Source organism: Zonotrichia albicollis, chromosome 22 (assembly GCF_047830755.1).
Source record: "Zonotrichia albicollis isolate bZonAlb1 chromosome 22, bZonAlb1.hap1, whole genome shotgun sequence".
Lineage (NCBI taxonomy): Eukaryota > Metazoa > Chordata > Aves > Passeriformes > Passerellidae > Zonotrichia > Zonotrichia albicollis.
The window spans coordinates 1,808,876-1,834,562 of NC_133840.1; the positions used below are offsets into that span (position 1 = coordinate 1,808,876).

The following is a 25,687-nucleotide window of genomic DNA, read 5'->3' on the forward strand; positions in this document are numbered from 1 at the left end:
TGGATTAAAATCAATGCAAATATATTTAATATTGTCACTGTGAAATAACATTTCCTGTGGCTGCCCAGGAATTCCACAGAGTACCAAGGTCAAGCCCCAGGATGTAAAAAACGAAGTCCCAGCACAGCTCTGCCCCTGTTTGTCAGCTCCAGCCTCAGCTCAGAGCAGTGACACCCGCGGGCACAGCAGCCAAGGCACACGGCAGAGTGCACCCAAACCTCACCAAACAAATCCCCGGGACGAATGACACAACCCGCACTGCCCCAGCAGCACAGCTCACTCGGGGAGGACGGGGAGCACGTTCTCCTTCTCCTCGGGAGGCTCCACGATGGCCAGGCAGCAGTCGGCGAACTCCACGAACAGCGGCTCCTGCATCAGCCGCCTCAGGAGGGAGCTCTTGTCCCGAGCCTGCTCCAGGGCCAGCAGCAGCTGCCGCAGGTGCGGGTTCCGCAGCAACTCCCGCAGCTCCGCCGATTCCCCTGCGCAGGGAGGGGAAAAAACAGAGTTACAGCCGAGTTACAGCCGAGTTACAGCCGAGTTACAGCCGAGTTACAGCCGAGTTACAGCCGAGTTACAGCCGTGCCCTGGGCCAGCAAACCCTCCCGGGGACACAGCAACTGCCAGGGAAATGTAACAGCGCTCTCAGGGAAAGCTCGGCTCCCTGGAAAACACCAGGCACTGGTATGGAAGTGTTGGAACTTGGAAAAGAGTGGGGAAAATTAGGACAATAAGAATTTAGGCAATCTAAACTTGGACAATAAAAAATAAACAATTACAGACTCTCACTCTGCCCCAAAGCATCCCCTGCTAACAAAGGATTACCCCTTAAATGCAATATCTTATTGTATAATTATATATCTCATACATGATTCAAACATTCCTCTCAAACCAGGGTGTTTCTGCTCAATTTCAGCTTCCCCCCTTCATCTTGTAAATCAATTTTGTTGGTTCCTCCAAGTCTGAGCTTTCCTGATAAGGAGGCAATAATTCTTCTCTTGGGATCATGGTGTCTGTCTGTTGTTATCTCCATCCAGAGAGGATAACGTGAGGAGATTCTTGATTATCTTTTCCATTCTTTGGGCTAGTTACAAAATGTATCTCACATCCCATCGCTTCTATATTAATGTTATGCTACAGCCTAAAAACTGTATTTACCCCACCACTTAAAGGAGATTAATACAGCACTACCTGAAGGAATTTAACACCCCAGGAGGTGAGCACAGCACCGCTTTCCCACACCCCTGTTTATCTCAGTATTAGCCAGGAGCGGGGTTTGTTACCCAGCAGCTGCAGTTTGTGCGGCGGGACGCGGTCCTGCTCCTCCTCCTCGCCCACGACGTCCTCCGGGGCCGCGGGGCTGCCGCCGGGGGCAGGGGGGGATCCCGGCCCGGCCGCCTCCTCCTCCCGGCGGGCACCGGGCGCGCAGCGCTCTGCGGACACAACCGGTTAGCCCCGGTTATCCCCGGTGAGTCCCGGTTAGCCCCGGTCAGCCCGGCCCGCACTCACCGCGGTGGGTCCGGCAGCACGGCACGGAGCAGCTGCGGGGAGAACGGCGTGAGAAACGAGACCGGGACCGCTGGCCGCGCCCTCAGCCCGTCCCTCGCTCACTGAGCGGTACCGGGCATTGACCCCGCTCCCCCCAGCCCGTCCCTCGCTCACTGAGCGGTACCGGGCCGTGCCCCCGCTGCCCCCAGCCCGTCCCTCGCTCACTGAGCGGTACCGGGCATTGACCCCGCTGCCCCCAGCCCGTCCCTCGCTCACTAGGCGCTGCCGCAGCGCGGACAGCGGTACCGGGCCGCGGCCCCCGCCCCGCACTCCGCGCACGGCCCCGGCGCCCTCATGGCCGCTCCCGCCGCTTCCGCTGCCACTTCCGCTTCCGCTCCACCGGCCAGGGCTGCCAATCGAGCGCCGCCAGCCAGGCATGTTTAATCGACCGCCGAGCGCAGCCGTAGCCAGGACGTTTTATCAAGCTATTTCTATAAATAGATAAATATAGAGAGATATACGGATAAAGATATAGATATAGATATAGATATATATAGATATAGAGAGAGCACTGTGTATGGGGGAAGAAGGAGGAGTGGAGAGAGAGATGTATATGTCGAGATAGGGTAGAGGTATAGATACGGGCATGTGTAAAATATATTAATAGAAAATAAATAAATAAATAGATAAAATAATAACATTTTATATATATACACATATATAATAGAGAAATATAGAGAGTTAGAGAGGAATATAGATAGATATAAAGATGAGGAAACAACAAAGCAAAGAAACTGGAAAGAAATCCCTGAAAACCCCAAGTGGCTGGGATTGTGTGTGATCAATGTGAGAACATCCTCACTTGTGGGTTTCCATGGTATTTTGTTGCTGTGCGTTGATAAACTACCACAGAGCAGCAGCAGAGCCAGAAGCATGAGCTGATGTCATGTGAAAACCACCAATCACTTGGTTTTAAAATTTCCAAAGTTTAATAGCAATAAAATGGTTATAAAATAGTAATATAATTAGAGTAATAATAATTTGGATAATTGGGGTTAGGACAATATGAGACAATGGAAACAAAGAGTTTCAGACGGTCTGGGTACGTCTTTCGGGAACAAGTCAGCTTCTTCTGATAATGGAGCAATAAATTATTTTTCTCTGAAAGATTAAGGTGTCCTGTGGCTGCTATCTGGTGCAAGTGCCTCATTCTTTTCTTCAAAAAATATCCCACTTACATAGTTCCTATTTTAACTACAAAAGTTACCATTTCCCTACAAAACTACATTTTCCATCCTACTAAAATGTTAACACAGCACTGCTAATCACTACAACAAAATACATACAGTAAACATCTGCGTGGAGCCACAGCATATGCACTTTTCACACTCTGTTATCAGTCCCTGTGGCTCTGGGAAAGGCTGCTGCCCAGAGGAGCCCTGAGGCCACCAAGTGCAAGCTCTCGGTGCTCCCCAGGTCCCTGACCAGAGCAGGTTTGAACAGTGCCAAGAAAAGGGAAATAAAAATGAACAGTCCAGGGAAAACTCTGCCTCAGCCAGCTAAAGGAACTGAACAGCAGAGGAGTGCTCTGTTCTGCTCTGTCAGTGCCCCGATAGCACAGTGCAGCTCAGAATGTGGAGCAGCGCTGCTTTTAGAGCAGTGAGTGCAGCCTCTGATAACAAACTCCGTGCTGCTGCTTCTCACCTTTGCTCTCAGAACCAGCACTGCTGGCACAAAATAGAATATCCAGCATTAACAGAACACACAGCTGGGATACAAGCATCATAATGTGAGAAATGGCTACTCACTTTTCATAGCTTAGGAAGGTCTATTAAACCTTACCAAAAATGCAGCAGAAGGCTGAATGAAGAAAAAAGGTTACGGCACTGGGAGCAAAAGATTTTCCCCACCATGTGTTCAGGCCCCTACAATGGAGGTTTTTCCTTTTTAACCCTTTAACCCCTCCCAAAGTTCTGTCCATCAATCCCTCCTTCACTGCCCAGTGGTGGAGATCTCCTCCTCAAATCCTGACTGGAGCTCAGGTGTCACCGCAGTGACAAGCCAGTCCTCCCAGTCCTCCCTTGACAGCTGTCCCTTGTTATGTTGTACCCACGCGAGGGGGTACAACACAACCATAAACCTATACAACTTTTCTCAACTTATCACATGCTATTTGTCTATTAATTGTGAGAGTCCACCATGGCATCCCTCATTTACCGCAACACATGACCCTGCAATGGGGTGGGTTTGCTCAGACATGGCTGACAGTGCCGTAGGCCCACATGTGTGAGGCCCAGAGGCCATGCACAACACAACTATAAATCTCTACACCTTTTCTCAACCTATGCACATGATATTTGTCTATTAATTGTGAGAGTCCACCATGACATTCCTCATTTATCACAACACACCACCCTGGGATGGGGTGGGTGGATTTGCTCAGACATGGCCGACAGCGCAGGCCCTCACGCGCGAGGCCCAGAGGCCGCGCAGCGCCTTCAGCCGGGCCCCCAGCGCCCGGAGCCGCAGCGTGTAGAGCAGGGGGTTGCCCAGGCAGGTGAGGGTGATCAGCATGGCCGTGCAGTTCCTGAAGATGTACACCCCCGGGTACAGCTCGCCGTGGCAGCGCTGGTTGGCCGCGTCAAAGATGACGCCGGCCAGGAAGGGCGCGTAGGACACCAGGGCCAGCAGCCAGATGGAGATGCTGGTCCTGGCCACCTGCGTCTCTGCTGACCTGTAGGTGCCTGTGGCTTGGCTGCACGCCTGCATCCTCAGCTTCCTCTTCCTCAGGATGATGATGATCCTCAGGTAGGTGAAGAGGGGCACGAGGAAGGCCATGGCCACGTTGGGCATGGCGATGAAGACGAGGTAGTTGACGCAGAAGGGGCTGTAGAGCACCGAGATGTTGCTCTGTGCGTGCAGGCAGTTCCAGCCCATCAGGGGCAGGCAGCCCAGGAAGAAGGCCAGGACCCAGTTGAAGAAGACCACGGCAACGGAGTGGTTCCTGGCCACCCTGAACCTCGTCCTCATGCTCTCGGCCACGGCCAGGTAGCGCTCGATGCCGATGCTCACCAGGTTGTAGATGGTGGACAGGATGGAGGTGGTGTACAGGGAGTAGGGAGCCAGCATGTCCCGGGAGCCAAAGATGGTGATGTCAGGGTAGGTGATGAACAGCATGGAAATCCAGAAGCCAGAGAAGCTGGTGAAGAGGTCGGAGACAGCCAGGTTGCAGAAGAGGATGGAGATGGGCTTGTGCAGGTCCCTGGTGGCCAGGCGGGTGAAGATGACGGTACAGTTGAAGATGATGGAGACAACATTGATGGTCAGCTGGGGGATGCCCAGGGCCAGCACCAAGTAGTGACTCCAGATCTTGGTGTGGTTGGCAGAGCAGTTCAGGAACCCATTCATGGTGGGGAATGCTCCTTTGGGCCGGCTCTGCTCATCCCATTCTCCCAGGAGCTCTCACCCCGATCCCCGGGCGCGGATCCTCTCCTGACACACAGCTTCTGCTGCCACATCATCGTCGGCACGGGGGTTAAACTTTAACCAGCTGTGTTTTTTAATATTTGGGTTGCCAGCTGGGGGCTGTGCCGATCCCTGGGAGTTGCTAGGATAGCCCAAACTGCAGAGCACATTTCCCACACGCATGAGCTGCTGGAAGCAACCTTTGACAAGAGCAAAGCCTGTCCAGGGCTTGGGGAGATGGGTGGTGACGCCTGCAGTTTAAAATTCTTCAGGGATGTTCTCAAATGGAGTGAAATGAACCCAGCTGTTACTCACAAATTAATTACATCATAAAGGATTAGAGAGGCAGGAAAGGAGGAGCAGAGTTTTGTGGGTTTGGAGGGCTGAGGGAGCTGAAATAAAACATCAGCGCTGTGTCTCCAGCCTGGACCCCAACAGACAAGAAATGCCTTTTCCCACTTAATCCTTTCATGATAACACAGCTAAAACAGCCAATACCATTACCCCTGCCTTTGCCACAGGATATTTTCTGTTTATTTCATGGGGCTTGGTCATTAATAAATCAGTACCGACACCAGTGTACCTTCTCTTTCTCCATCTTTTTAAATGCAAATGGTTTTTGAGAACTTAGACTGAAAATACCGGAGAGCTGGGGGAGGAAAAAGCTCTGGGGACACACATTCCATGCTCTCAGCAGAGGGCACTGCTGGGATAAAATACAGGGTACAGAGGCATTTTTACCAGCTAAGCAGACCAGATGAGCAGGACAATTATCCAGGTAAATTATCCATTTATCCACATTATTTATTCTGATTCAATTCGTATTTTATTGTTGCCTTAACAAAAGATTCACCTTTGTTGTTCACAATTTTCTACCACGGCTTTGCCAAGCAGCTCAGTTGAATTGATGGGCTCCCACATTCAGCACTGATCTTACAGCAGCAATTCCAGCCCCAGAGATGGGCATCTGTGAACTCTGATAGCTCTCCCAAAGTTAAAATGTAAGAAATTTAGGCTATCATTTTGAGTCTAAAAAGGGGAATTCTAGGGCTTTTTTTTTTTCTATTGTAGTGTATGAAAGTATATTCAGTTCAACCTGCAGTTACCGTCCACAATTTTTGTGTACCAGAAAGACTTTATAATTAATTAATGCACTTTTTAATTGTGATTATTATATTTTATACAAGTCTAAGTAAGCAATAAGCATTTCAGATGGTCACAAGGGAATGATAACATAGAAATAAAGGCTGAGAATTGACCAGTCAAGCCTGGGGCTGTATTAACACCCTATAAAATATTCCTCTCCCAGTGTCCCAGATAAAACTCCCTTTGTAATCCCAGCCCTGGCAGCCACACCTCGGGTGTGAGGTTGCTGCTGAACAAGGGCCCCACTATTTCTGCCACCCCTGAGCCAGCCCAGCAAATCCTTTCCCTCCCAGCAGCAGCGGCAGCACAGCCCAGGTGGGCACAGGACACCTGTGATGAGCACAACATCCACAGAGCAAAACGGTTTTGAAAACACCCCGGTGGCTAAAAATAATTTATCTGTGAATTTGGGCTCCAAAGGGCTCTAGATATTCCTGAAAATGCTGCTTGAAGTTGCTCTAATTTGAAAATTCGGTGCTCGAGCGCAAAATGCTAAGCGTTGTGAGATCAGAATGTAATTAAAGTAATATCAAGTGGTATAAATAGCTCTCCACAAAAGATTTGTAATCTGATTTCCCTAATAGAATTGCATACAAATTACCATCATGTTGCTGGATTAAGGGAGACAATAGTGTGGAAGCTGCTTTTTAGTGGGTTTAACACACAGAAACCCCCAGATTTGTACATTCCAGCCCTCTGTGATGCAGCTGGAGCCCCCAAAACCAGATGAAAAACACTTTAAATCTAAAGCCCAACCTTTTCATGGAACAACCTCAATCCAAGGGCGTTTTTGTATTCCTGTATTCCAGGAACTGTGCAGCATTCCCCGTGCTTACCTCACCATACCCTTGTGAGGAATTGTTATCTGCATCCTATAAATGGGGAAAGAACAATCCCATTGTTTGTTTAAGGTGACACAGGATTCCAGGCAACTCAATCTAATCTCCAGGATCTCGGGCTGACACCTTGGACGCTGCACCTTGCTGTGGGCAGCCTTAGGTTTATATTTACCCAGATTTCACCTTCTGTAACACTTTGTTTTTAGTTCTGTGATTGCTTTTCTTTGAGTTCTGTGATTGTATTGACACGTCTTTACCTGGATGCCCAATTTATTTTGATGTATGTGTAAGAAATGGCCTCATTTTGTGGAATTATCTGTTGATTGTGCCTGTGGGGAAGACAATAACCACTGACCACACTGGAGAGGCTTCAGGCTGAATTTTTACTGATGGTTCAGGTGTGGAAAATCCAAGTTCACCCAGCTGATCTCACAGGCTCAGAACTGCCCCCAGCTGCAGCTCTCAGCCTCCAGTGGGACCCACAAGGGCTCAGAAGGACAGGGCCCAGCTGGGACACACCAAAATTGATCCCCAAACAGGAATTCATGCAGGAGCTGAGCCCAGCCCTGCCCAGGAGCCCTTGGACAGCTCCCACCCTCACCCTGGGGTGAGGCACTGCAGCCCCGTGTCCTCTGAGCTGGAACTGGAGCTGTGCCAGGGATTCCAGGGAAAAACCGCATCCTTGTGATGAAACAGGAGTGCCACAGCTCAGGGAGGAGACTTTAAATGCTTAATTCACATTGCTAACTCAAGTGAACTCCAAACGTCTCTATTTCAGTGTGCACGCAGGACAGTCCAGAAAGGATGAGGGGTTTCAGTGTCCTGTCACATTCTCCATTCCTGACCCCAAATCCTGGGGATTGGGATGGTTCTGCTTTCTCCCCGTTGTCCCTGCACTCAGCTCTGCACTGTCACCACCCCGCAGACACCAAACCTGGGCCAAAACTTGCCAAGAGGCCTGAGCAGCTCAGCAGGGTCATGCCATGAATCCCAGTTTCAGTGCCAGGGCCCTCAGCAGGGCTGTGGGATCACAGTGTCCCTCTGCCCTGCTCTCCGTGGCCATCACGAGGCCTGCAAGGAAGAAACACTCAGGAAAGGGAGTGATACAAATAAGGAGCCTATTTATCCAATGTATGTTTCAATTAATGCAGATTAAAGCCTTCCTTTCTGGAGAGGGAGACACAAACAGGGTGTGTGATCTCCGTCCAAGATTTTTTGGAGCTGTTTTGAAAACACAAAGCTCTGCTCCTCCCCTGTCCAGCCTCTCTCTCTTGGAGGAATTTTTGCCTCCCAGGTTTGGAGAGATGGGAGACAAACACCTGGAGCCAGGTGAGAGGCAAACAAAGCCTGTCCAGGGTCAGCTGGGTGTGAGGGAGGCACAACCCATCCCAGTGTCCCACCTTGTGCTGGGACAGCATTCCCAGCACAGCCAGAGCCAGCCCACGTTTGCACATGGAAGATGAAGCTGCAATGTTTGTGGTTCGCCCAGAGCTCTGAAATTCCAGATTTTCTCCTCAGGGGCGCGGGAACTCTCAGCAATAAAACCACAGCCATGAAGAGCACTCTGCGTTTTCTCACCCTGCAGGGTGGGATTCCCAATCACCCGCTCGCTAATCCTGGAACCCATCTGGGGTTTAAATCCCTGGGCAATCCCTGCTGGGTCAGCTCAGCTCTGCCCAGGGTTTGGCCTCCAGCCAGTCTCCCCCTCAGCCTTGCTGCTGTCCCTCTCCAGGCCATGAAATAAGCGCAGCTTTTACTGGATTTGATATTCCCAGCTGTCCTTCCCTTCCCTGTACCAGGAAAAACCAGCCTGGAATTCAGAGAGCTGCTTAACTTTGTGTCTTCTCCTCTGACCAAGATGCTCTCACATCTTCAGGCTCAGTATCCAAAAATCTCTGTGTAAAATGCACCCAGTTCTCCATGGCATCCTGGCATCTCAGTTTTGGCTTTAAAAAGGAATCAGAATATCCTGAAGTGCAGCAATGCCATCAAGAACTGATATCCAGGCATCTGTCAGTGGAATTTCCTTAGGAAAATAAATATATAAAAATGAGGAGCTCAAATTATGCCAGCCCTGCTTATTTAGATGCCAGGCTTTGGAAGGAAAGGGAAAGCCTTTGCCTGAGCGTGCCTTCACTTCTGAGCTCAAATGAAGGCTTAATTAACGTGGCTGCACTGCAGTTTATTACCACTTTGGTAATGACAGGCTGGGAGGTTTAGAAACAAAAAGAAGAGGGGGGAAAAAACCCCAAAAGAACAAAATAAAACAAAAACGAATAAACAAACAAACAAAAAAGAAAAATAAGAAAGAAAGAAAAAACTCAATAAATAAATAAATAAATCAAGGATCCTAATTTTCAAGACCAGAATTTCGAACCCTCAGCTTTTCAGTCCTGAACAGAGGACTTTAAGAAATAGAGCAGGACAACACTCCCGAGGTGCTGGTTCAGCTCCCAGATGAGGAGCAGCCCAGGGGAATTCTCCTGGATGCCCTTGGAGCTGCTCTGCGTGCTCAGCATCCCCCTGGCCCTGCAGGGACACAACGCCACCAACCCCTCGTTGTTCTCCCTGCAGGAATTATTTACCTCATCACCCTCCCCGGCAGAGCTGCACTGTGGGAATGTTGTTTCCAGCGTTTTTATCAATCGAGGAGCTGCTCCGGGCGTGCCTGCAGCCCCTGAGACCCCTCTGGGGGAGCAGCAGGGCAGGCAGGGATTTCTCAGCTCCTCTCTGTGGGATGCAGCCTCTGCTGGATGAGTCTGCAAGCTCAGCTGGGCTGGGATAACATCAGCTGAGCTTCACTCTGCCCATCCCTCACGGGCATCCTCCTCTTCCTCCCAGCCCAGCTCTGCACCCCCAGGGACGTTTGGGGAAGGAGTTTGCTTCGTTTGGATTCCTCAGCCCAGCCCCAAAACTCACAGAGATGATGCTGTGTCTGTGATAAAGCTGTGTCGCTTTTCTTTGTTGAATGTAAAGTCTGAGTTGCCCCTGAATCATATTTAATTAAAAAAAAAATATTTAGATGGGAGAATAAAGGGGACCAAACCAAAAATCTGTGTATTTATCATTCTACAGTAGCAGAAGCAGAAAGCTGAGGAAAAGGATTATTTAAAAAATGTATTGTTGCTTAATTACCTACGTAAGGTGTTGTATGTCACCTAATTAACATTTCCTGTTGCTGCACATGGAATTCCCATTTTCCAGTCCCAAATCAGCTCCAATCCTGTTTGGAGAGCTGTGGGGTAGAAGTGAGGGGGAGCTGGGGTTTGATTTGTCCCCCTGGGGTTTTTTTCTAAAGGAAACATTAACACACGTATTAATTGAATGTCATGAGGCTGCCAGGATTAAAACTCCCAGTAAATAAAAATGCAGCATTTTATTTGGGCTGCTGGACCTGTGCAGGCTGCAAAACCTCAGTCATTCACTGAAGGCTCCTTGCTCAGTGCCAGAAAGCCTCTCTCCTTTGCCATCCACTTTGGAGAATGAATAAATTCAGGCAAATCAGGAGCAGGGCAAATCTGGAGAAATTACAAAGGGGAGGAGTTCACCTTCCTGCTATGGCTTTCAGGTCTGTCCTGGACTACTTACTCCAGTATAAAACTGAGAGCAGAAATATGATCACATCCTGAGGAGTCTAATCAATTCTGGTTTCAACACTGAGCCTATTTAAGCTAGAGAATGGAATTGCTGTTCCTTGCTGGGCTCTGCCTGCACGTTCTCAAGACAGAGGCAGTAGGTAAGTCCTTGCCTGCTCTTTCTCACCCCACCTTAAGGTTACTCTGATTTCTGATCTGTTTGTTACTACCAGGACGTGCACTGCAGGCTCTCTGATTCTTCTCTCTGGTAAATGAAGGATGATTGATTTATTTATTTCTCTGCCTTTTATTATTTGTGTTAAAATATCAAGGACAGGCTTTTGTCATGAATGAATGAGTGCTTTGGGGGTTTCTTTTCACCTTTAGAGATTCTATCTGCCTTCCTCCTCCAAGAAAAATCAATGAGCTTTGACTTGATCTCTGCATTTTATTATGTACGTGCGTTTAAAATACCAAAACTTAATTTTTTGATTTCTTTAAACTTGAAAGAAAATTGTTTGTTTGAAATTTCTCCTGCCTTTGCTTTGCTGTGTATGATCCAAGATGAAATTGTGCTGAGGGAGAAAGAACAATATGTCTTTGCTGCATCAGCCCCATCTATTTTTGCTCCCTGGGCACTATAAGTACACTGTGCACTTAGGATGGCTCAATTAAAGAGTGATCTATAATTAGTATTGATGAATGCAGGAGGTATTTTCCCCCCTGCTTCTGTTCAATCAGCAGCACTGAATAAATCCCTTTTCCTATGCAAACACCAGCACGGAGGCTCCAAATTAAACACTGCAGCTCTGGAGTGCCGAGGGTCCATTGTTTGCATTAAACAGAGCAGAGTGCAGGGAGAAGGGACCCAGCTTTGTCAGGGGAAGTGCTGCCCTGGGAGCTGCAGAAGGGAGATGGTGCCAGAGCAGATCAAGGTTCAGAGCTGCTCAGAAATTCCCGCAGGGTTTCCCTGTGTTTATTTCCCTGTTCCCAATGCATTCCCTGCCCCTCAGCGCTTGGCTTTCCCGGGTTCTCCTCAGCTGCCATTCCAACCCTTCCCTGTGCCTGCCACACCTGGGCCAGGTAAACACAAACACAAACACAAACACAAACACAAACACAGACACAAACACAAAAACTTTTGCTTTTCCAGAGTCTGCCCCTCGTGTTTGCCTCTGATTGATCCCTGCCTATCAACACCCTGCTGCATTTACTGCCCCATTAGGGGCTCTATTGGGCAAACCTAAACACAATGTAGAAAACCCTTGTGACTTGATTAGATTGGTGTCAATAATTAGGGTTTACCTCTCTATCAGAAGGAAGTAATACAGGGAATACAAAAATAATAATTTGATAATTTGTAGGTGGTTTTTGCCCCCCCGAGAATGTGCACGTTTTTCCTTGACCAAATTACAAAGTCATTAATGTGGTGTGGACCAAATTACAGCAATTAATACACCATAACCTTGCCCTCTCCTCCTTCTTCTCCAAACTTTCCTCAGGCAGCAGCTCTTCAGGATACAATTTATTAAATTAAAGGCTATGCATTTCAGAAACTCCACTTTTCAGAATCAGCTGAAATTCCTCCTTGTGGTATTCCTTCTTGTTATCCATAATTTTTTTTAACAAATAAACCTTTCCTTCCTGTCTTGCCACTTGTCAGAAGCAGCCTGGCTCTGAGCAGCTCATTGAGCCCAGCTCCAGCTGGGCAGCTGAGAACTCACCACCCTGAAACAGCCAAATAGTGATTGCTAATCTGGAATTGCTGCCAGCCTTGCCAGAGCAGCACAGCACCTGTGGTGTAAAAGCACTGTTAATCCTTAGGGAGGGAAGGAAGGGGCATTATCCCTGCTGTAGGAGAGGGAAACTGAGGCACGCTGCTGCAGGCACCTGCCCAGGGATGGAACCATCACCCCCAGCTCCTCATCCTCATCCAGGTCTCAGTGTGTTCCATTTACAGCTGCTCTGATCCCCTTCAGGTTTCTTGCCTGGTTCCTTTGAGAGATCAGGGACTCTGGTGCTGTTTAGGGGGGAAAGAGACACAAAGTGTCTGCAATTTCCATCCATCCATCCATCCATCCATCCATCCATCCATCCATCCCTCCAGCAGCTCTGGGGTGGGGTTACAGCAAAGTCACTGAAAATTAATTTTCTTCAGGGGGAATGGAATGAACCCCAGCACGTTTTAACCTTTTGCTTTATCACAGAGCAGGACTCAGCCATGAGGAGACAAATCTCCCACAGTCCATGCTCTGCTGCCCCAAAAGATTGATGCCTGATAGGACATTCCTCTAATTTAGATGAGATTAGATGCCCCTAATTCTCTATATTTCTGCTCACATGCTTTTATGTCACAAACATTACATTTACATAACCATGCGGACATTGGCGTCAGTTCTCACTCTGGGGTTTCCTCAGGGCCATTCAGGTACAAAACACCCCTGAGAGCTCCATCAGCAGCTTAAAAACAATAAAAATAAAAGATGCTGGGACTTCTTCCCTTTCCAGTTCCAATGGTGTGGACTGCACACAGATTTATGGTTGGGCTCCAAATCCATTTTGGGGCTGGCAAAGCTGGGATGCTGGAGCACTTGGGCACACTCTGGGGGGAAAAGCTGCATTTTCAGCTGATTAAAGAAAGGATAATAAATGCAATGTCAGACCTGGAAGGCAGAGAAAAGGCAGTGGAGCCACAGGGATTGTGGAATTACCCCTGTGAGGGATTTAGGGCACCCCTGGAGTCTCCATCAGGTCGGGATCCAAGCTGCCCCTTCCCCAGCAATGAGGATGATCCTGCTCAGTTCCATCCATGTTTTCCCCATGGATCCTCCTGGCTCCCCCAAGCCCAACAGGGATGTTGGAAGCAGAAAAGCCTTTGGCACTTGGAAAAAACCAGCACAAACCTTGAGGTCTCCTAGAAAAGCTGCCAAGTCCAGGGTCTGTCTCTGGGCAGGCTCTTTTCCCTGCTTGTGGCGTTGCAGGAGATGCTTTGCTGTGCTCCAGCATCTATCCAATGGCCTGTTATTAGATTTTTAGTCATATTTTTAGCCACAGAATCAGCCGTCAAAAGCTCAGCATAAAAGGCTGCAGAAGGCCAGCACAGCTACCAAGTGATTTGCTTGAATTAAATTTTAAAAGTGCCTTAAAATAAACAAATCTGAATTGCATTTTTATTACAGAAAGCAAGGCAAAACCTCTCACAGGAGGAAATCACCTTAGCCCTGGATGCTCATTTTTGGTTACAGCCCCTGCCTTTGGTCCAGGACATTTCTGAGGGCACAATTGTTATCTGCAGCAGAGCCCCACAGGTCACTGCTGAAACCCTTCCCCTGCTCCCTGGCACAGAGGAAGCCGTTTGCAGATGTTAGCAGGGCAAACCCAGAACCCCTGAGCCCCTTTGGGCTTTCCCTGCAGTTTGTGTCTGTTCCAAGGGCCTCATCCAGCTTGTGATTTATGTGTGCAGATGATAAACATCAGATGTGCTGCCCTGCACGGCCTCAGCGCCACAGCAAAGCTGATTTCCAGGGCTAACTCCCCATCCTGTCCTGCATAAAGATGTGTATTTTCCCTGGGGAAAATCAAATTAAGGTTAAAAGCGAAGAGCAATGAATGGCCAGGAACATTTGTGGGGACACACAAAATTGAACTTTTGGAACTGGTTCCGTCTGTCCAAGGGGTGACTGGGGCTTCCTGAGGATGTGTAATGCTCCAGGAGGGATAAATATTCTCATGCCTATATGCTCAGCAATCCCATTAATTAGAAAGACAGGCTTAGATAACAATTGCTTTTGTTTTGTCTTTTGCACTAAAAATAGAAAGTTTCGCAAAGCCGGCTAAAAATAGGATGAGCCCAACACAAGCCAAACCTAAAAATAAACCCCATGCAGACCCAGATTTTGGCATTTTGGTGGAAAAGGGTGCAGAGGTGAGAGCAGATTTTGGGGATGGGTTTGAGGATGAGGATGGCAGAGCACCAGGAGAACAGGGAATGGCCAGGCAGGATGGCTGGAAGGGGGACAGGAGGCTAAAGGGACAAACAGAGGACTCAGGTGAAAGAGAGAAAGGATTGGAATTAAAAATCAACACAGAACATTCCTGGTGTCCCGGGCAAAAAGGTCATGGACACTCTCAGAGGCTCAATATTATTAATAAAAACGGCATAAACCCAGCAAAAATAATAATAAAAATTCAAAAATAATATTAAAAATGCAATAATAATAATAAAGATGGCAAACTGGAAGCTGACTAAAGCACAGCCACTGTGTGAGAAGCAGGAACTGAGGCAGCTGAGTGTTTCAGTGACTCTGAGTGCACAGGTTAAATGGCATTTCCAGCACACCCAGCAGCTCCAAGTAGGGCAGCAAGCAGAGCACAGTGGGACAGAGCAGATTTGGGAGCTTTTATGGAATTCAGACAATCTGAGCGTGGTCCAAAGAGCCGAAGGGTCTTTTCCCAGATCCCACAATAGCACCTTGGCAGGGCTGCTCCAGCCTGGCCCTTGGCCAGCAGCACCTCCTGCCTCCCTGGGCAGCAGAGGGAGGTCTCTGCAATATTTTATTTATTTTTTTTTATTTTTATTTTTTTTGCCTCGAGTTCCGAACGAGGCTTGATAGCTAAAACAATTGAAGAGGCTTGCAATAAAATGAAAACAATACGTAATTTGTATTGTTTCTTCGGCCAGCCCCGTGCCAAGAAGCAGCTTGGGCAGGAAGCAGTTGTAAATTCCAGGAGGAAGAGGCAGAGATAAGTGGGACTGCTCACGTGCCAAGAGAGACTCCCTAAATTTAACTGTCCTGAACTCTGTGGAGGAAGAGCCAGCCCTGTCCAGCCTTACTCAAATTTAAACCAAACAAAGTCAAGGTGACACCTGTGGGATGGGACAGAACCAATGAAATCAAGGATAAATCCATAATAAAATTGAGAAGAAATATATAATTGATAATACAGCGAGTCCAGGTGTGCATATCTCTATCTATATATTTTTAAAATATATATCTCCTATATCTGCATCTATATATCTATATTTATATATCTATCTATATCTGTATCTATATCTAATCTACATCTATATGTATCTATATCTATATCTATATCTATATCTATATCTATATCTATATCTATATAATCTATATCTATATATCTGTATCTATATCTATATCTATATCTATATCTATATCTATATCTATATCTATATCATCTATATCTCTATATCTATATCTATATCTTTATCTATATCTATATATCACAGCAATGATTTCAGCACCTCAACCACAAAAACAACCCCAAAAAAAACCTCCCTAAAACACTGAAAACCCCATTTTCTGCCGTGTTTTTCCAGCAATAAAATGAGCTACAGGGAAGGGAGTGTGGGAGCTGAGGTTTGATGGGAAGGGCAAAGCAGGAGGAATCTTAGGGATCCCAGACCCCACAAAGAAAGGGGATCAGAGGGAAATTTTGAAGAGGGAAATTTTGAAGAGGGAACAGGGGGAAGGTGAAGCCTTGTCAGAGGGGACAAAAGATGAATGAAGCCAGGACAGGAATTGCAGATGAAGAGGGAACTGTTTGGATGCTGTAAACACCAGGCAGGGAAAAGAATTGTTTAGGGTGGTTCGGTGATATTTCTAGGAGTGATGGGACACAGATAAGGAAGTGGAAAATGTAAGCTATTAAATAGGAAACATTTCCTGCCGGCGTGGGCTAATGCACTGCGCAAAAGTCCTCCAGGGGAAGTGGCAGGAGCCTCTGGACAATTCAAAGCGGCCTGGACAACGTGCCTGGGGGCATCATCCTGCCCCAAGCAGGGAGGGCTGCCTGGATGTGACGGGATCTTCCCTTTGGGCATGGAAAGAAAGGCGCAAAGCTCAGGGGAAGAGAGAGCCATTGTGGGGAAAGGTTCCTGCAGGAGGGAGGCTCCCATCCCGCTCGCAGCACATCCAAAGGCACATTCTGCTCCTCAAGGACACCGCGGCTCCTCCTGAGCAGCGCCCACACAAAGGCTCCTGATCCCCCGTGTTCCGCTGCTGCCACTCAAAAGAGAAAAAACAAACCAAAAAAACCAAATAAACCAGCCCCAATTCACACTAAACATGAACCCACTGTTTGCTCAGGCATTCTGTAATGTTTAATTACCTCATGCTTTAGAGTTTAACAGCTCCAAGGACACTTTTCTTATGAAATGCTGGGTTTATCTGCTGTTCTACTTCACTGATATCATCCAAGCACAAGTGTGGCAAGGGCTTGGTAGAAAACACAATCCTTACCTTGTTCAGAGACACTGGGAATTTGGTGGAAAGATGCAAAAATCAGACAATAATTATTAAATATCCTGAGTGCTGGATGTGAGGCAGCTGTAGCCACTGAGGGCTGGATTCTCAAAATTAAATTTTATTTTATTCAACTTTTTTCTCCCCATCATTTTGATGCCCAGGCTGGAAGATCTGTGGTGTGCTCAAGTGTCAGTTTGCTGAGAGGTGATTGAAACCCACAGGTTTCTTTGTCACAATTTGCCAAACACCTGTTCAGGGGGTAAAATCTCAGCGATCTCTGTGTTGGAGAAGGGACAAAACCCATTTCCATCCCCCTGGCTCAGCACAACCTGGGGATAATTCCCCTTCCCCCTGTGGCTCTGTTTGAATTTGGTGGCTCCACTGTAAAGGTTTAAAATCTCCAGAGCCTTGAACCTGCTGCCCTGGCTCCCAGCTGTGCTCAGAGCGGCTGGAAAATCGGATTTTCAGGGCAGAAATGCTTTGATGCTCCCTCTCCACTGTGAAACCTCCTGGAGCTGCCCAGCCTGGGGCTCTCCCCTTCCCCCTCTGCTTTTATCCCAAAGATTTGGCAGCAAATCCCTCCGGGTTGTTCCTGCTGCTGTTTTCACACCTGAAGGTTCCTCGGTGTGTAAATGGCCGAGAGACTCCCAGTGCCAGGCTGGGATTGTTAAAAGTTCACAGCGACCCCAGGGAGCTGCCAGAACCACACCTGGAGCCTTTGATCCATGAAAAACCCACCTGGAGGAAGGGTGGAGAGCAGCTCAGCCGGCGCTCTGCGCTAAATCCAAATTAATCATTTTAATTCATTGATTAAAATATCGATTAAGGCACTTGGGGACACCCTGTGCTTGGAACTCTGCACTTCCCAGTGGGGATGAGGAAGAACTCGGTGCAAAGATAAAAAAAGCAACAGTCAGGGCTGGAAAGTGAAGTTTTGTGTGTGTTAAAAATCTTCCAAAAGGAGAAAACCTCATCAAATTCAGTTTTTGGGTAAGAACATAGAAATCCCTGCAGTTCTTACCACACAGAAAAAGCAAAGTTTGCTTTTCTTCCCAGTCTTGCTAAGCTACAAAGTGAGGCAACATTGTTTGTAGTTTTCAGTAGAAATTTTGTTTTTCTGAAAGGAAAACCGAAACTGTCATTTTTTAAAAGGTTATATTAATTGCCACCAGGTCTCCCTGTGTCACAGCTGCTCAGGTTCCACAACAATTCTCTATTTATGACTTCTAAATCCTTAATGGATGGATGCATTGTTATGCCACTGATATCAAGATAAAGGTGTTAAAAGCCTTCCAGCAGGTGTGTTATAAATTACAAATTAAGGTAATTACCAGTCAAGTGACAGGGCTCCTCCATAATTATCCTTAAAATTGATTAGCCATTTATTAAAATGTCTATAATTTACTAATCACAAGCAAACAGAAGGTATGGTATTAATCATCATTACAAGAGGGTTTGAATTGTTATGGATTGAAGTTAAATAGCCAAAGAGAACTACCCTGTCAAAGTCAATTCAAAGTTTAGAATAAATAAAGAGCCACTGAAGCAACTTGGGATGAACAAAACAATCCTGCTGTCCTAACTGGATAAACACATAAAGTTAAATCAGCTCTTGTCCTCTGAATTTTGTATTTCTTTTGACAATGAAAAAGCAAAATTCAGATGTTCTGCTGAAGGATTTTGCATCCAGCCCTGTGGGATGGACCCAGCTGAGTTAGCCCGAAGCTCCTGCAGGTCCTGCAGGAAGTGAGATCCTTCATTTCTCAGAATTCTTCCCCAGGTAACCTTCAAAGGAGTTCCTGGAACAGGCTGAGATAATTCCTCTTGCACAAGTGAATTTACAATCTGTGAGAGGCTGGCAAGTGCAGAGCTGATAAAAGGAAATTTATTTTAACACTTCATATATTCAAATGTGGAACTTTTGCCTCAAGAAGTTGAGGAGGCCAAGGTTTGAAAATCAAATTCTTCAGGACTGCAACCCATTCAGAATTCTGATGTCCTAAAGATTCCTGCCAGCACAGGTTTGGGGTGATTTAATGGCTATAAAGTGATTTATGAGAGATCAGGAGATCTGGAGAGGGCAGAGCTGCCAATCCATTCCCCTGCTGCTTTTTGGGGCATCATTTGTACAGATTGTCCTTCACCTGTTTTATTTATTGTTTTTTAGTGGGCCACTGGTGCTATCAGTCCCAGAAGTGTGAGCTGCCACAGTGTGAAGGTACTGCCAAGCAATTTCTTTTTCAATCACATTGGTGATCCTTCTGCTCTGCAAAGAGAAATAATGCAAAAAATTCACAGCATTCAGCCTTTAGTGCCTCGTGATCACATTATTTCAGTGCCAAACAGGGTATTTTGAAGCCCTTGGTGTTTGTGGTAACTGCTTGTTTTGTGTGGACCAAAGATAATGTAGAAATGTAGAAATAAATGTAAAAATGTAAAAGCACAAGTGTAAAAATCAAAAAGACAAGCGTAAAAATCAAATACATAAATGTAAAAATCAAATAGACAAATGCAAAAATCAAATAGACAAATGTAAAAATCAAATACATAAATGTGCAACTCACCCCAGAAGTTGGGGTAATGCCTCAGATGCCCCATTTTGGTTGGGTGGTTTGTCTTCCTCGAGGATTTGCTGTCTACAGAGGAGAAAAAATAAATAATAAACCCATTTTCTTCATCCCTGAGCAGGTCCTGCCCAGTGGCACCAGTCATACAAGGACTGCAAGGGGGACAGGCAGTCCCCTGTCAACATTGTCACCCGAAATGTGGTGTATGAGAAGAGCCTGAAGCCCCTGAGCTTTGAGGGGTACGAGGCGAAGGGCTCTGCCCAGTGGGACGTGCAGAACAACGGGCACACAGGCAAGTGCTGCCCAGCCTGCCCTGGGCTGGGCTGGGCGTTGGGCACTGATGGATCCCACCCCTCTGCTCCAGAAACGAAGCTCCCAGAACCTTTTTGCATCAATGTTTTCTTGGGAGGTTTGCGGGAATGATGGAGGTTTGGGGTTCGTGAATATTTCAGCAGGAATTTCTGTGCAGGAATTTCTGGGCAGGAGCTCTAAAGCAAAACCCCCCAACCCAAACAGAGTCCAGGGCTGGGGGCAGGTGGGCAGGACAGCAATTTGGGCAGAATTTTATCATTTTCTGCTGAAGCCACTTCATTCCTAGGCTGGCCCTTTCCAAGTCTTGCCTCTGCACAAAGAGAATTCTGCTGGAGAAAATCCTGGTGTGGGAAAGTCACTCTCAGTGCTGGCTGTTATTAGTTCTTTAAATAATGAGCTATATTCTTCTCAGATTCAGACCTGTTTTCTCTGCACACAGAAGTTATCTGATGTTGATCAGCTACTTAGTGAATCAGTAAACCTTGAATCAATTAACAGTAATTTAGAACTGTTCCACTTCCTCCACCTTCCTTCACAATACTGAGGATGCTGCTCCAAAAAAATGATGCTCAATTACTTCGACTTTAAAAATAAACCTGTAGTCTAATTTTTTTTCTTTTTTTTAAAGTTATATGTAGGTTTTTTTAAAGTCTTGGATGCGTTGTTTTAACTGCCAAATCCTCAAAGCAGAAAGCAGCAAGTGGCAAATATTTCCTGATTTAAAAGGGAAAGGTGGGAAGGCAGCTGGGGAGATTTTAACAGCCAGAAATTCTCATGTCGTGGCAGACCACAAGAAAAAAAGAATGTTTTGACTTTTCATTAATATATGGATTAATGACTTTCCCATTACAGGGTGATTGATACTCCAGAATGTCCAATTACAGTCCCTTTAACATCAAAATTAATATTTATAAGGACTGCTCCTCATCTTCCCCAGCCATGCATAAGGATTAGGGGCTCAATCTGGGCTTTTAAAATCTCTTCCTTCTGAGAGCAACCGATTCCTGTGCTAAATGAGGAGGTTATTGCCTAAATTACAGCTGCAGTTAGAGGCTGCAGGTGAGATCAGACCCTCATTATGTTCCGTGATGGACACATAGCAAAGGTCGCTGTCTCAACGGTCTTAACCTAAACAAACAAAGCCCACAAAGACATCTGACTCATCCATTTACAGATTAAAAAGCAAAGGAACTAAATGACTCATGCACTCTCCAAGTTCATTTGGAATTCAGAACAGAAATGAAATCTCTGGGGCTGCAATCCAGAATTTTCCTATGCAACGAGAAGTGCTGCGCTTAACGTGGGGGTCGCAAAAAGCAAAAAATTTAAAGTATATCTCAAATATGTATGATTGAGGCTTAAATTGCAGCACTACCCTAAATTAAAACAGGATATCTTTAAACCTTGCCCAAAGGAAATGTTACAGTGCAGAAAACTGGAGGTTAAAATGATGGTTAAAACTCAAACAAACTGGGATCCAATTTACTTTGATAGAGGGGTTTTTTTTTGGGAAAAAAACTGAAGGAATATAGGGTCTTCTGAGAGGCATAAGAAGCTCTGACTCCAGAGGTCATAATGGTTAGAATTAATCTCAAATTGAACTCAGGGATGATTTTTTAAGAGTTCAGTTTCTGCAGAACAGAATTTCTGGAACACTCGGTCTGAAAAGCCAAGCGAGAACTTGAAGATAAATTTGAATTTCAAGAACATCTCTGCTCTCACATTCTGTTCGTGTAGGACCTGCTCTTCCCCTGTAAAACAATTCATGCTTTTTCCCCAGTTAAAGTGGCACTAGACTCATCCCCTAGAATCGGAGGAGGAGGCCTGGAGAGAAAATACAAGGCAGTAGAATTCCATTTTCACTGGGGACTCCTGGCTGAGCAACAAGTGCTGAGTCCTGGCTCAGAGCACAGCATAGATGGAGAGAAATACCCCATGGAGGTAGGTGGGACTGCGTGGGGAGCACGGCTTTCACTCCAGAGCTCTGGAACTCTGAGATCCTGCTGAGAAAAACTCGTGGCTAGCTCCCCATGGGAGCTCTGAGGGTGGAAATCATTGTCCTTGGCTGTTGTGTTCCAGTTTCACATCGTCCACATCAGAGAAGATGCTTCAGATGTGTCAGAAGCCAAGAAGAGTCCGGATGGTTTGGCTGTGTTGGCCTTCTTTGTAGAGGTAGGCAGGGAAATTTTCAACTGCCCCTGTCAAATCTCAACCAGCAGTTTGGCTGAGGGATTGTTTATATCAGTATTTTATGTTTATGTCAATATTACAGTAGCCCAAGGTTTAACCTCCCTATCTTGTGCAGGCATCCTGCCAGCACTGAGTTCACTCTCCCCTTTTCCATATCCTGCTTGCTGTTATCTCTTCTTGTGGCCTTTTTCTGTTTTATTCACCACTGATTCAAAGCAACCACTTCTAGAGAAATACACAACATGCAATGAAAATATTTCCCTTTCAGGCTGGCAAAGAAAATAAAAACTTTGAAACCCTATTGAGCAAATTAAAGAACATTGAATCCAAAGGTAAGGGATTTCACAAGCTGTGTGGGGCGAGGATAAATGTGGGCAAAACCTGCAGCCACAAGCACTACAAGGGATTTTCCCCTGTGGTTTTTCCAGGGGGATCAGCAAGGGTGGATCCTTTGCCACTGAGCTCTCTCCTCCCACCTGAGGAAGACCTTGAGAGGTACTATCGCTACCGGGGGTCCCTCACCACCCCTGACTGCTACCAGGGCGTCATCTGGACCATCTTTGAGACGCCGGTTCAGCTCAGCCTGAGACAGGTGGGTGGCAGAGGCACAGCCTGGAGGTTCTGTGCTGTGTCCCTGGGCAGGGTGACACCTCAGTGCCCTGTCCTTGGGCAGGGTGACACCTCAGTGCTGTGTCCCTGGGCAGGGTGACACCTCAGTGCCATGTTCTTGGGCAGGATGACATCTCAGTGCCCTGTCCCTGGGCAGAGTGACACCTCAGTGCCCTGTCCCTGGCACCTGGCCAGGGTGACACCTCAGTGCCATGTCCCTGTTCCTGGGCAGGGTGACACCTCAGTGCCCTGTCCTTGGGCAGAGTGACACCTCAGTGCTGTGTCCCTGGCACCTGGGCAGGGTGACACCTCAGTGCCCTGTCCCTGGGCAGGGTGACACCTCAGTGCCATGTCCTTGGCCAGGGTGACACCTCAGTGCCTTGTTCCCCACACACCCCCGCTTGGCAGCAGCCTCAAGGTGCTCCCCGCTGCCAGCTGATTGACCCTGTTAAATCATCCCTCAGAAAATGGCAGGAAAGGGGCAGGAAGCGGAAATGACGGCGTGAGGAGAGAGCCAAAAACCCTCCAAGCTCAGGGCTCCGTCAGCAGCACTTCCACTGCTGCCACCTGCTCCCTCCACAGCTCCACAGCTTTTCTCCCGTTGTCAGGGCAGCAGAACACAATAATTCCAAACCCAAACCTTGGGCCCATCAGCATCAAGCAGCCCATTTTTGACCTGCAGGCAGGAAGAGGGGATGGAATTAAGAATGCTTGGGAAACACAGGCTGTGCAGAGATCACACAGCCCGGCCCAGAGCCAGCTCAGCTCCTCACTCACAGCGTGCCCTGAGAGCTGTCACAGTGCCCCCAGCACTGCCCAGGGGCACCCAGAGCAGCCAGGAACCTGAGCAAGGACCGAATTCCTCACTCATGTCAGCCAGGAACCTGAGCAAGGACAGAATTCCTGACTCATGTCAGCCAGGAACCTGAGCAAGGACAGAATTCCTGCCTCATGTCAGCTAGGAACCTGTGCAAGGACAGAATTCCTGCCTCATGTCAGGAACCTGAGCAAGGACAGAATTCCTGACTCATGTCAGGAACCTGAGCAAGGACAGAATTCCTGACTCATGTCAGGAACATGAGCAAGGACAGAATTCCTGCTGTCCCTGCCTGGTGTCACCCTGCCGTGGTGGCCGGGGCCAGGGCTGGCGTCAGGAGCTCTGGGGGAGCAGTCCTGGGGCTGCACACAGCATTTGGCTCCCTCTCAGAGGAAATGCCCGTGATTGCCAAGGCTGGAAGGAGCCCTCACTCAGCGACCTCTCCTGTGGCCTTTCCTGTCAGGTTCAAGGCGCCCATTAAACCCTCAGGTTCCAAACCAGAGCGAGGCAGCACGGGCTGGGTTGGCAGCACAGCTCCCAGAGTTGTTAGAGCAGATTTAACAAGCTGTTGTGTTTTGCAGCTGTCCCAGTTCGCAGCACTGCACTTTGATGGGAAGAACTCCACTCCCATGATGGAGAATTTCCGACCTGCGCAGCCCCTGAACGGGCGCGAGGTGCTCTGGTCGGGGGCCAGCCTCGCCCTGCCCAGGGCACAGCTGCTGCTGCTGGCCCTGGCTCTGAGCTGCACCCTCAGCTCTCTGTCCCACTGAGCCCTTCCCGCCCCACTCAACCTCCTGGGCCTTAATTTCTTGCTTTTCAGCCTTATTTTTGCTGTTCTTTGCCTCAGCCTCTCATGAATTGTGTCCCAACACAGAATAGCCTTGTCCTCCTCCAGACATTAACCAAGGGCTTCTGTGCTGCTCTGGGGAAACCCAAACCACCAGAACTCAAAGGAACTGGGAGATAAAGCAATGAAAATTCCATTTGAAAAGCCAATAGACTCAGAGAAAGCTTAGTCTGGATTATGCTGTAGTTTTAAGGCAGCACTGGAAGGAGCTGCACAGAGAATCTTGGAGAGGAATCTGTTCCTAAGTGCCTGTGAAGGGTTGGTTTGGAGCACGTTTACATCCAACATTGCAGGGAAATGGGGAGTAATTCCCACAACCCCACACTGTCCTGCCTGAAGGTACAACACAGAGCAAAGATCAAATGCTCACACGCAAGAGCAGCGCCTGGATCATCCCCTCACCCAACACACAAATCCCCCTCCTTCCTTCAGAAAATCTCAGCTCATTTCAGATAAGGACACTGGATTCCTTCCACCCCACCTGCTGCTGGGGCTGTCAGGTTCCTCTGTTATTTATTCATCCCTCTCTGGGATGCCATGGCCAATGTGATGTGCTGGGGAGCAGCAGGGAGGCTCATCCCCACCACCAGAGGCACATCTGTGGAAATTCCCTCTCTTTGGAGGGCTGCTTCTGAAGCAGGAGACTCTGATCATCCTTTGTAGTTGTTATTTGCCTAATAAAATAGGACAGCTCAAGAAATGGCTCTTTCTTACATATAAATATAAATATATATATATTTCTTTTATAAATATAATTTTTTTTATAGTAGCATACTTGCAATATTCACAATATGGTGATTCACAAGATTCATAGTTTTTTCCAAGAAGATTGTGGTTTGAACCAATTCCTTCAGATCTTACCCAATTACTTATAGAAAATACATTGGGAAATGGGGTTTCCTTGTATCATTCTGGTTCTCCCTCTGAAGAGGGACATAACATTTCTCTTTGGCTAGTGCCATATAACATATTACAGCTTCTTTTAGGGTTTTAGATTTTGGCCACACCAAAATAGGATTTCATATTAGCCGATTTGTATTTTTTTTTTTCCTTTAAGGGCAATGTTTGCAGAGATGACTTTATATATTTTCAGGGAAATCCTGGCAGTGAGAGCAACCACAACTCACCAAAAGCAGGGAAATTATTTTCATATTAATCAATCTGTAAAGCTTTAATAAAAACCAAAAAAAAAACCACATGGGAAAGCAAATGAACCTATTTAAGTTTAAAGGAAAGATTAATACTTTAACTATGTTTTTATGTAACTGAAAATCTTTGGAGGAGCAAACAGAAATGAAATATTAAAGGTGAACAACAGACCTATATTTGAGTTGTTCTGAGTTTTTATTTCTTTTGTCCTTGCTGAAGGGGAATGCACAAACCCTTTCAGAAGAGGAACGTGACTTTCCCCCCCTGTTTTCTTCACAATATTTGGGGTTGGGTTTAGGGCTGGGTTTGCAGTTGTGGGGCAGGGATGTGCAGTGCCTCGGGGTGTTTGCAGTGTCAGCAGGGTCGGGGGCTCTGTCTCACTCAGCAGATTCCTGGGTCTGGCACCTTGCCCAGGTGCGC

General features: G+C 47.2%; 3 protein-coding genes across 3 annotated transcripts; 1 reads left to right on the forward strand and 2 right to left on the reverse strand.

Annotated features, from left to right (window-relative positions):
* Window positions 1-276: 276 nt before the first annotated feature.
* On the reverse strand, window positions 277-1,841 carry ZNHIT3 (zinc finger HIT-type containing 3). Its single transcript, XM_074557305.1, has 4 exons — window positions 1,762-1,841; window positions 1,507-1,538; window positions 1,281-1,430; window positions 277-479 (listed from the first exon to the last, which is right to left on the reverse strand). Exons 1-4 carry the CDS (start codon window positions 1,839-1,841, stop codon window positions 277-279), a joined length of 465 nt encoding a protein of 154 aa, XP_074413406.1.
* Window positions 1,288-9,910, reverse strand: LOC102062314 (lysophosphatidic acid receptor 1-B). The gene is made up of 3 exons (XM_074557252.1): window positions 9,521-9,910; window positions 1,762-8,006; window positions 1,288-1,430 (listed from the first exon to the last, which is right to left on the reverse strand). The coding sequence occupies exon 2, from the start codon at window positions 4,891-4,893 to the stop codon at window positions 3,925-3,927; it is 969 nt and encodes a 322-aa protein (XP_074413353.1). The 5' UTR covers window positions 4,894-8,006; window positions 9,521-9,910; the 3' UTR covers window positions 1,288-1,430; window positions 1,762-3,924.
* Window positions 9,911-10,376: 466 nt separating this feature from the next.
* On the forward strand, window positions 10,377-25,395 carry CA4 (carbonic anhydrase 4). The gene is made up of 8 exons (XM_005491980.4): window positions 10,377-10,671; window positions 18,944-18,994; window positions 19,465-19,635; window positions 21,436-21,596; window positions 21,735-21,827; window positions 22,114-22,177; window positions 22,274-22,437; window positions 23,853-25,395. Exons 1-8 carry the CDS (start codon window positions 10,614-10,616, stop codon window positions 24,039-24,041), a joined length of 951 nt encoding a protein of 316 aa, XP_005492037.2. The 5' UTR covers window positions 10,377-10,613; the 3' UTR covers window positions 24,042-25,395.
* The last annotated feature ends 292 nt before the right edge of the window (window positions 25,396-25,687 follow it).

What these genes read in the sequence shown, in the direction of transcription:
- CA4 (XM_005491980.4), top strand. Translation starts at nt 10,614, where the DNA reads ATGGAATTGCTGTTCCTTGCTGGGCTCTGCCTGCACGTTCTCAAGACA. An exon ending in TGAGCTGCCACAGTGTGAAG is followed by an intron (nt 18,995 to 19,464) that starts GTACTGCCAAGC and finishes ATCCCTGAGCAG; the next exon opens with GTCCTGCCCAGTGGCACCAG. An exon ending in TTCAGCTCAGCCTGAGACAG is followed by an intron (nt 22,438 to 23,852) that starts GTGGGTGGCAGA and finishes TGTGTTTTGCAG; the next exon opens with CTGTCCCAGTTCGCAGCACT.
- ZNHIT3 (XM_074557305.1), bottom strand. Translation starts at nt 1,841, where the DNA reads ATGAGGGCGCCGGGGCCGTGCGCGGAGTGCGGGGCGGGGGCCGCGGCC. An exon ending in CCGCGCTGCGGCAGCGCCTA is followed by an intron (nt 1,539 to 1,761) that starts GTGAGCGAGGGA and finishes TTCTCCCCGCAG; the next exon opens with CTGCTCCGTGCCGTGCTGCC. An exon ending in GCACAAACTGCAGCTGCTGG is followed by an intron (nt 480 to 1,280) that starts GTAACAAACCCC and finishes CTCCCTGCGCAG; the next exon opens with GGGAATCGGCGGAGCTGCGG.
- LOC102062314 (XM_074557252.1), bottom strand. Translation starts at nt 4,893, where the DNA reads ATGAATGGGTTCCTGAACTGCTCTGCCAACCACACCAAGATCTGGAGT.